General features: G+C 36.4%; 1 protein-coding gene and 1 long non-coding RNA gene across 4 annotated transcripts; one reads left to right on the top strand and one right to left on the bottom strand.

The window, feature by feature from the left end:
* Positions 1-812: 812 nt before the first annotated feature.
* On the bottom strand, positions 813-6,933 carry LOC109033278 (protein D3). Of its 3 annotated transcripts, none has more exons than XM_072297869.1 (6): positions 6,683-6,933; positions 6,056-6,285; positions 4,399-4,525; positions 3,060-3,200; positions 2,228-2,303; positions 813-1,753 (listed from the first exon to the last, which is right to left on the bottom strand). In XM_072297869.1, exons 2-6 carry the CDS (start codon positions 6,257-6,259, stop codon positions 1,570-1,572), a joined length of 732 nt encoding a protein of 243 aa, XP_072153970.1. In that variant the 5' UTR covers positions 6,260-6,285; positions 6,683-6,933; the 3' UTR covers positions 813-1,569. The 3 variants fall into 3 exon arrangements, with proteins under 3 accessions (XP_072153970.1, XP_072153971.1, XP_072153969.1); XM_072297870.1 differs by having other exon boundaries at positions 6,056-6,280; positions 6,687-6,933; XM_072297868.1 differs by having other exon boundaries at positions 6,687-6,932.
* A 299-nt stretch (positions 6,934-7,232) lies between these two features.
* On the top strand, positions 7,233-9,704 carry LOC109033280 (uncharacterized). Its single transcript, XR_011899469.1, has 2 exons — positions 7,233-7,713; positions 9,111-9,704. It is a non-coding gene; the product is annotated as an uncharacterized lncRNA (long non-coding RNA).
* Positions 9,705-10,647: the final 943 nt, after the last annotated feature.

The raw sequence follows: 10,647 nt of genomic DNA, 5'->3' as shown, positions 1-10,647 counted from the left end.
CAATTTCCGCAAAAATCATGACAAGCGGCCCATGTACAATAAAGCTAGAACAAATTGTTACCAGAAATTAAAATATAGGGGGTCTGAGAACTTATATTACAGATATGAACGGTAAAGGATGTCCTGTAATTTCTACACAACTGGAATGATGCATTTAGAGATGTAACTATTATGAATTCATCCCTTACTGATATAATTTATTCGTTTGTTTTCAGGTGAAGCTACAAACCATGGCAATCTCATCTTGCGTCTCAACGTAAATATTGCAAAACTACATATCATGACCATATGTCTATGACTAACCCAGTAAATTTTGAAAAAAATATGTCTTTGAACCAATAAATTTTCTAAAACATTCACTTTGTTGTTACCTACTCATGTTTTTCCAAACGTTTTACATTTGCGCTTCAATGACAGCAACCTATAATTTTCAAGTGTTGAAATTTTACTTATTTTTGGCGCTAAATACTAAATCATTCAAATCGACAATTTTCATCTAGGTTTTCAATGAAAACATTAAATAAATCAAGAGAAACTGAACCCCTTTTAAGTAGTTCTATGAATATCCATGGTTTCATATATATGTATATGCTTACATAGTTCATGTTAATTTTAGAAATGGTAAAATATGGGGGGGAGGGGGACCTTATAAGGTACAAATTGCAAATCCAAAAGTATCCCAAAGGTATTTGCGTTCTCCCGCATCAAGTAACCGTGGGAGACTGACTGATATTCTTCAATCCCACATTAAATCAGTAATTTCTTTTTTAAGAGAACTTTTATGTAAGTTCATATGATAGTAGTTGAACTAGTTATGATAATTTGAGTTTATTTCATAGATCCTCGAGCTAAAACTTAGCGGGAAAAACTAAAATTATTGTTTTTAAATCTAAAATCTTTTGGTCGCGGTAAGTGAATAAGACAATGGGTCAGTCGCGCTGGTCACAAAATCGTGTTTTGATGCTTGTATACTTGCAGATTAGCTAAAAATAATAAGATCCGTCCAAACAGCAACTCTCTACGTTCAATATTAATACAATATTACGTTCGATATAATTATCGTGCTTTGAAAATTTCGGTTTGTAACGTCATCTACCACAGTAGTGACACTCTTGGTTTCTTCCACATTTCTTTCATTTGAGTTTCACATTGAGTAACCAGTGCAAATGTGTGTATCGCCGACTGATGAATCCAAGGTAGAAAAGATCATGGTATGCATAACCGCGGTGAATGTCGGATTGTCCAAAGTGCGATATCTCGGTTAATATTGAAATTAGAGAGTTGCTGTTCGGACAAATCTGATTTAAAAGTTTTGACCAATAGAAAATGAGTTTGAAAAAGCCTCAATGTCGACAATGGGCCACTCTCTTCCTCAAATCACACTAGCCTGCTTTATTATGCTTTATGTTGATTTTTATGCTATATTGAACAGGACGGCAAGTTTTCGGAAGATGCGTTTAAATGCTACCATAACAAGCCAATCGTAGTTGCTTCACCTATAAATGCTATAAATTAAGAAAAAACGTTTATTTATTATAACAAATATGATATAGGTAATCTAAAGAAACGCTAATGTGCCAGATACCACCAGGGGTAGGCTGGAGTTGGTCTTGGCTTCAAAGTGGTCGTATTTTTAATCCGAGGAGGCTGCCATTTAGACACAAAAAAATTACAGGCAATTGGTGGATTTAGGTAGTACTTGGCAGCATATCTTTTGGCTGAAAAGTTGAATCTTCGCTCGTCACCATACTTCCTGGAAAGATGTTACCGTAAGGTGCAATCATTAGTTTTAGGTCAAAAACTGAAGACGATCTGTCACGTGCGGTCTTTTGAAAATCCCTCACGGCTAATCACGACTGTGTCCTGGTTCAGGTGTAGTATCAGAGCTGTTTGCATGCATGTAACATGTTAAATCGTGCGCAACGAATCGTGAAGTTTAATACTTCACACAGCACTATTATATTATCCCATCTCCACTATCCGTGTTGGTAATTTTTAAAGATGTTTGAGATCAGCTTTCTAAAAATATTAGGGAAAAATAAAAGAAATAAGTTGTTATTTTGAAATTGACGGAATTTATGGGAGTGTTGTGTATGACTGTTCTATGCAATTTGTTGTTCAGAAATTCACTGAATATTTTAAGTTGAAGAGTACAACGGAGGATAGAGACAGTGGCGCGTATAGGCTGAAAAATTATCTCAATAGGATTTAGAATGAATATACTCACGGCCAGGTTAATCGTTTCTCCGCAAACTCCAATTCATAAGGCTGTTCATAGATTAAAAAGACGTATCTATGATACCCTGCAAACATAACGTTTTTAAGGTGATTCGATGGATGCCATATTTTGTGTCAGAACGGCATGCGATATATCGCATCAATTGGTTCCATTTTTTCAGCTACTCGTCATTTTTCTCCAATTTTGAGATCGCAATTCTGTTGTCAGAAGACAAAAGCACTCACCAATTTTGACAAAGAAATTCAACGTAATAAAGGCGTGGTGTTCTCAGAGCGAAAATATCGCATTCGAGTGCAGTTTCGATATCAGTATGGCCCCCCAGGCTACGTGCCTGCGTAAGGGCATAACTTGATTTCCGCATGAGCCCTGAAAGGCACTGAGTTATATGGACAACAGGCGCACGAGGAAATTAAGGTACGATCCTTACGTCAGAGGGGCGATGAATTGCGTGTCCGAAGGCTGATTTGGGAGAAAAATACGGGGTGTTCAACCGACCCAATCGGAGGGCCAAACAAATTTTCTAGCATCACAATTAGAGCTGATGGGAGAGAATTACATAATTCGGCCGTAGTTTTGGCTAAAATTGAATCTTGCTCTCATAGTTGAGAAAAAAAAAATCGAAATTTTAAGATTTTTTTGCATTTTTTTTAAAAATGGCTTTAAGAGATGGGATCTTCGGATGAGAATTAGACATTCTTGGCGGAGTTTTTACTCGGGTAGTCAAAAGTTTCTTTTAAATAATTTCTCTTCATTTAAAACTATGTATGCCGTGCTGCTATATTTCATTGCCGGTGGATTAAAATAAATTAAAGTGACGCACCTGTGTTGGGCTGTGGATTAGGTCCATGGTAGTCCGACATGTATGTTCCTCGTTGCAGGTTTTCAAACTGTATATTTCCCACGACGGAATGTTCGTACTGCCCTTGCTGACTTGAATCATTTTGAGATGCATAGTCAGGATCTACGATTTTAATAGATAGAAACAACTAATACAAACGCTTACGAGACTAAGTCTGCCGTGCTAAGGAAAAACGCCGTATGAACATCTCGGAGTTGCCAAATTTCTCCTCCAGAAATATTAATTTTTGAGACAAATAATGAATATTTCTACTTGAAATCTTCTGATAATTTAGATCACATTCCGAAAAAAATTCTCTGGAAAATTGGACGGAAAATTCTCACAAATTTTCCAGAAAATTCGTATTTTACCGAACAATTTGGCAACGAACAAAGATTCATACTGCGTTTTTCCTTAGCACGGTAGTAATATCCATATCGACGGTGAAACTCCTAAACCACGTGTCTCGTTTGCGGTGTTTACAAATCTCCGCCCTTGTTTTATTTTTTCACAGGAGAACAAACTAAAATTATTCCTTGAATTATTCCTTTGCTTCGTACAGAGAACAAAAAATCCCGAGGGTTTTTACCAATTGACCAATTTAAATTATTAAACTGTCAGTGCGTCTGACTCTAGACCAGTAGGTCCAGGGTTCGAATCCCGGTGGTGGCGACACATTTTCACGGAACTGACGAGTGGATCTGCAGAAACAGATTCTACCTGACCTTAATCCCTGAAAATTTGAAAGCCGGAGCATGGATGTGCAAAAATCCCCGATGTCACTGACAATAAAATAATCTCAACGTTAAAACTCATGACTACAGATGGCTGTAGATTCCTAAGTTACGAAATAAACAGGAATAGAAGCCAAATAAACTGCAAGAGAGGGAAAAAAAAAGAAAGAAAAAAAATGCGGGAAGTCTGGAACGCCGCAAATCGTACGTGGCTTAGGAGTTTCGCCATAGATATGTTTAGTAAAATGTGTGATCAATTTGATTGTTGGTGAAAAAAATCAGATGTCAGTCAAGAGTTTGAAAAAAATGTGCAGTCATAAACTGAGATATTAGTCCCTTCCGCACGCGTCAAAGATTTTGGAAATCAATGAAGAGAACGCGACCACTTTTACCCACGACCCTCTAATCGTGTGGGCTCATTGATTACCTCGAAATCTATCATATCAGGTGAGCATCAGTTTAGATGATGACCAAAGAAGTCTGAAAATTCCCTGAATCTTGCGTTAAAAACTCGTAGATTCAAGGTTCTATATTAATCCTGGTTTTTTAGACTAAATGGTAAAATGTAAAAGGAATAATGAACTTACCAACCATAACGAGTAAGTAATACTTCTCTTCTTCTGCGCCCCATTCCATCATATAGGGTTCTGTCGCGCAATCCTCAGCGTTTAATTCGTTTCCAAAATCTGGGAATACTTCCGTCTCATAATAAATCTGTAATTCCAATCAAGAAATATTTTAAGAAACGGAAATTTTGGAAATCATGCTGCGGTGAACCCCTAGGCTTAGAGATGTCATTAAGTTTGGAAATCTTTGGCGAGTTTTAACAATTAAAATCATTAGGAGAAATGTATAGGGGAGAATAATTCCTATTACGTTCCACTATTTCGTAGAGGGAAATATCCATGCCTGAATGCAAAAAACACGTATCTCAATTTCAACGTTTGAAAATCCCTTACTATGCTTTATTTTTTTTTTTTACGGAAACCTGATGTAAACGTTACCGTGCAATTTTCTTCGTGATTTTTTTTTAAATTATAGGGAAGAAAATTCCAAGCAAATCTCACTAAAAACTGTTGGCTGGTTTTCCTCTAAAAAAATGAGACATGAGCGATGACTCTCAACGTCAAACTCTGAGAAACGCGTTTTTTACCCTAGCCGTCAATTAAAATAGCTGAAGCACTCCATTAGAAGTGAACGTGAGAGTGGTGCTAAATTCTAACTTTTGCATTTTATTTCAATGTTACTATTCAAATATTTTGTGCGGGGAGATTTGAGTGAAAGTTATTGGCGTTTCGCTGTGATGACCTTTAAAAAAACGCAAAGATTGGAACGAAATTCACTCGTTTGTCGAACATCACGTTAAACGCAAATACGTGATACAATCATTTCAACTCCTGTGCGACTCAAATTGCATCCATCGAGTTGAAGGCGAACTTGATTTCTCACTCCAGTTTTTAGATATTCAGACGTGACCGCGAGAGCGGTCAAAGCGGTGCTAAATGCCAAGTTTTCCATTTTATCTCAATGTCACCTTGACCCAGTCAAACAGTGCAGACTGAATATTTTTTTTCTTCTTTTTTAACGATTTGATTAGCAAATTACAAGTTGGAAATGTGGGATGCGTAATATTCTTCAAGGCAAGGAGGCCTGAATAAACAGACTAAATATACAGAAAAAGAAAAAAAGTTAATTTATTAGACAGTAAGATCAAACATAAAAACTCTAAGTGATGGGCTTGGAGGTCAAGGCGCAAAGGTGCAGCTTTTGATATTGCGAGAAATACGTGTTTGAAGCTTTGAAATTACATGGATCTTGATGGCGGTAAGAAAGTTCAAACTGACTTTTTTATGCTTAAACATTGGAATTTGGGAGCGAATTTTTCACAGAATATGCATTTTCATTATTTATTTTATTGTATTTGATTTTTTTTTCTAAAAACTTCCCGTTTGGTTGGGAATCTGTTGCTAAGAAATCGAATTCAGTCTAATCTGGTTATTTATTCATCCATATTGACCTAGCTTTGTAGGTATAAAATAAAATGTCTACATATTGTTAAACAGGTCTACAACGTACGTACGTGATTTTTTCATTTTTAATCTCGTAATTATTTCAATTACTCGGCGCTGAACAACGACTTGTGACAGAAATCGACTTGATGATCGAATGTTCCATGGAAACTAATGAAAATCGCTCTGTGAAACTACATAACCTCTTTCAGGTAAGTAAATTGCATAGACTTACCTTTATAGCTTTCTTTGGTGCTACATCAAGGACGTCCGGAATTATCTTAAATTTTTTTAGAGCACTCTCTATTTCTTGAGGTGTCTTTTTCAAAGGATCCGCTGGTATGATCTTAAGGTACAAACAAATTAGAAACGTGACGAGTATAGATGTCCTTTCGATGAAGAGCACATGATACGGGAGCTGCATTGTAATTTGCCTCATGGAGTCCTCTTTTGATTTTGTCTGACCTTAAAAACCATACATTTTTTATATTACAACTGTTTGTACATATACTTTTATGGGTAATAGTGATTGTTGTCCTCTCATTTCATGTGATTGCGAACAGTTGTAATGAAGTGTAATGTTTGAAATGACAGTTCGGAATGAAACTTGTGCGTGTGTATACCTTTGATCCTTATTAAGATAAATCAATTTAGACCATTTTTATGAAAATACACTCAATAATTGTAATTACCATGGCTTAGCTGTGCGCAGTTGATTAAATCAATTATTTATTTACGTTTTCTAATTCGAAACTAAAGCTTGTGAATTTTCAATGAGTATTGTGAGTAAATGCCAGTATGTATTTAAAAACGAAAAACCTCTAGTCTAACAACTATATTCGACTATATTTTTCATACATACTTACATTTTTCCGTCTTTGGACGTAGTTAGCACAAATACAGCACTCATGGATACCTAAGTCTCGAAAGCACACAATTCACAGTGATGCACAAAATTCTGCTAATGTGAAAAGTTATACGAAACTACACGCAGTTCATTCAGTCCAGACGTTCATGTTGAGGCCATGTTTTTGAATGTCACCTTTTAACTTTCACGGTAAGGGAGAGCGTCTTCACTTGTCATAATAATTAATTACTCATTCCGCCTTTCAACCAATATCAGATAATTTTTTGATTTCTCAGTCCGCACCTCCTCTCAGATGTAAATATGATAATCGTCATCCGTCGATTAGGCTGAAGTAACCTTTTTTTTTGCGTATTTAGGGAATTTAGATCAACAGTACTATTGCGGTGTAAGCTCTTTAATTCGCCACAAGTCGAAAGTCTCCACGCGAAAAATTGAAAGTCTTTTTTACTGAGACTCTTTTCCATTGTTGCTACGGGTCGACGTTGTTAAACAAGTATGTATTAAAACCTTTTGTGTCACTTCAATGATCGATTGAAAGTAAGTTGGATGCTTTGAATGTAGCCCACAGACTCACTAAAATTTTTTCTTTTAAGTTCCCTCACTTCCACCATTATAATTTTAACTTATAATCAAAGCAGAGTCGACAGATTTGCTGTGGCTGGATGATCATAATCTATGAAAACACAGCTAATAGTATACACTAATAGTGGGAGATAACTTACTCCGCCAGTATTTGATTTTAATCAAATTCATGTGACTATCAATGCCGAGACACGAAAATCTCGTTTTTGTCGGTTTGTCATTTGTGGTTTTGTCGGTTCTCATCGGATTGTCCCGTTCAAAAGTAGTCAATGTTCCAAGCAATATGATAACATGTGCGGATTAACTTGTTATGATATACTTTGTTTCTCTTCTCGAAAAAATAAAAAAGAATCAATTTAGGAAAAAAAATGAATTATAATGAAAAAAATATAACAAGATATCGGAAATTTTGAAAGAGTTCAATCAACACGATGAAAGTACAGGTTCTACATTGTTTTATTATTAATCTCATTTTATTTGGGACCATCTCCTCTGTAATTCTTCATTGATGAGAATGATCGAATGGATAGTTTTTACCACTTCTTACTGAATTAACGGTACCAATGTATAAAGCTTGGTCAAATAAACCTAAAAAAAATTACTGAGCATGTGTTTGAACATTTATATCCACCGCTTCTTAAATCATTCCAGGCTGAATTTAGGAGTTTTTGGCCTCCTTTCCCATTGTCATGTACCCACGTAGATCTACAACTCCCTGAATTTTACGTCATGCTTTGCATGATCATCTCTCCTCTCTACGCAAGAATCAGCATTTTTGTCGACTTTATCTACCAAAACTATAAAATAATATTCACGTCACGCAATATCAGACATTCTTTCCTCAAAGCATGATATTTAAAAGACCACACTCGTGCGAGGTAAAGTAGCATATGGTCGCATAATCTTTCTGAATTTTGATAGATGTTACCAAGGTTTTACGGCTTAAAATTTATCACTCGAAAAAATTTAGCCAAAAAGTGTGACAAATCCTCCCATAAAAGTTTCGAGGCTTACCTAAAGCTCGCAATCAGATTTCCTGAAGAATTACCAGACGTATACGGTTAAATCTACTAGAAGTCAGTACAATATTCGTTGGGGAGTACGTTTTCGTCTCGTGGACGCAAGAATGTAGCTCTGTATTTCGAACTTGCAAAATTGACCAGAGCAATTCAATTTTTCATAAGAGTACCTCCATGCAATTTCTTCAAAATGATGCTGATTTTAGCGTATAATTAGAAGAAAAATCTGTGTTTTAAAGTCAGAAATGTTCTTCAGTACAATACTTGAGTAGAAATTTTGCGGCGCGACGTTGATATATAGTCACGTTCTGTTGCTTAAATAGGGACGATATAAGCCAGCGGGCTTATTTTTGAAATTTATAGATAAAGCTTTAGATAAAGGAGACAAAGATGAAATGGAGCCATCGTATTGGTGGAAATGCGTAGTTGTAGCAGACTTTACCTAAAAACAACCAACGAGGGACCCCATACTCCTGCAGTCGGTCCACTATTTTCCCCCAGTTTGTTACAACCACCCGTTTTGACCAATATAGGATTGCTCCATTTTTCCTTTGGTTTCGTTGTCTATTGCTTTCTTTATTCAATAAAATGCGTTTATTTCTTTAGTGCGAACTACGGTTCGATTGTTGATTCGTTATCGAATGACTTCTTTATTTTGCTATACTATATTGCTTCTTGCTATGGTCTTTATCGATCGTTTCTTTCGATCCCGCAGATTTTTTAGTGCCAACCAGTAGTAGTAGTGCTTTTTATTACGCGCAGTTTTGTTTTTTCTAAGCTCGACTTCCTTTTGCATTTATACGAAGACTTCGTTGTTCAAGGTTTGCACCATTCGAAAAGAGACGAGCTGTCCTACCTTCTATCACCGGAGTGTTCATAACTTTTACCTGCCAGCCAAATTGAATGGAAAGTCACGAGAGGGACGCTAAAGGTAACAGCAGAAAGGTATTGCAAGATAATAAAATTCGCGTCGAACGAGAGAGCGAAGAATTTCAAGACAAAACTTCAACGTCCGATTCTCCTTGTTTCTGCAACCGCAAAGTGGCGGGGGTACACTGTAACCTTTGCAAAATGTTTACACCGAATGTGCGATTGAGGAAGATATGTCCCCGCCACCCAAAAACTGTATGGCTGATGGACTTGCAAGTCTGTCCGAAATGTTTCAAAGGAACAAATCTTCAAGAATTTTTGCAACTTCGAGTTGAAGTGAGACCAAAGCTAAGTTCAACCTCTAGTTCCTCTGATTCCGATCTGTGATATTGACCCTTTCAATTTTCAATTATATTTAGTTTTAATTATCTTCAGTTTAGATTGATTTTGTAAATTTATGAGGTATTTATTTTATCAACTTAAGGTAGTTTCTTCTTAATATCATTATTGTATTTTTTTTTTCTAAATAAAGTTTCAGAAAAATATGTATGTATACTTAATTAGGATGACCAGATTTGCAGGTGCTCACCCTCGATAAAATTGAGGGGTTTGGCAACCGTGAAGAGGATCGTTCTTTAACATTGAGTGCCAACGATGATACTTCACGAGTTCCGATAACTGCGGCTACACTTTCTCATGAGTCTATTTGATTATGAGAGTATAATTACTATCAGGAGGAAGTATTAAATGACGAAAAACACTGACGAGCAGACAGACTTCGTAAGGTGTATATTTCAGTGTTTTACATTTTAGATTTGATGACGAATTTATTTCACAGTATTGTTTCTGCCTCTATAAAACGTAATTTACCTTTTATTACACAAATTTAATGGATAAATGTAACTACGTTTGGCGCAATGCAAGAAGTATTCATGCAGTCTTGCAGGCGCTAATATGCGTTTAAAGCCTGCCCCTGCCGCACTGTGTTTGGCGTGATTATTCGAACTCGCGTTATAATAATCGCGGCATCGAAAAATGGGGCCTAAAAGGCTTATGCTGTGTTTCGACGCCGTATGAGCATTCCAACGTTGCCTCGTTTCTCCCGATGAAATATTTTTTTCCGAGAGAAGTTAGGAAGTTCTCTAAGTTTGCTTTTTAGATTGAATGGACCATTAAACAAGGGACGAATTTAAGCACTCTGATAAATGATTCCTCATCAGAATTTCACGTAGTCCACGATTCGTAAAACTAAAACTACTGAAATCAACTCCTTTAGCTTTATTCACGTTTTTATTGTACATTGGTTATGAGAAATTTGAACTGCCCAGTCACAAAAGAAACGATACCCTACGCGGGTCAAATCGTGGACTACAACGGCTTCAGCAGACGACGTAATCGAGCATTGCTTCTTTCTCACCCTGTGTTATTAAAAGTTTGTACAGCTTGCTATAAGCTGAGCCGAAGCGCCAAGATTGAGGTTGCCATATT

This window comes from Bemisia tabaci, chromosome 3 (assembly GCF_918797505.1).
Source record: "Bemisia tabaci chromosome 3, PGI_BMITA_v3".
In the NCBI taxonomy this organism is placed as follows: Eukaryota; Metazoa; Arthropoda; class Insecta; order Hemiptera; family Aleyrodidae; genus Bemisia; species Bemisia tabaci.
Note: the sequence above shows the minus strand (reverse complement) of the source record. Positions and strands in the feature narration are given on the sequence as shown.

What these genes read in the sequence shown, in the direction of transcription:
- LOC109033278 (XM_072297869.1), bottom strand. Translation starts at nt 6,259, where the DNA reads ATGAGGCAAATTACAATGCAGCTCCCGTATCATGTGCTCTTCATCGAA. An exon ending in CACCAAAGAAAGCTATAAAG is followed by an intron (nt 4,526 to 6,055) that starts GTAAGTCTATGC and finishes TTGGAATTACAG; the next exon opens with ATTTATTATGAGACGGAAGT. An exon ending in TTACTTACTCGTTATGGTTG is followed by an intron (nt 3,201 to 4,398) that starts GTAAGTTCATTA and finishes TTAAAATCGTAG; the next exon opens with ATCCTGACTATGCATCTCAA.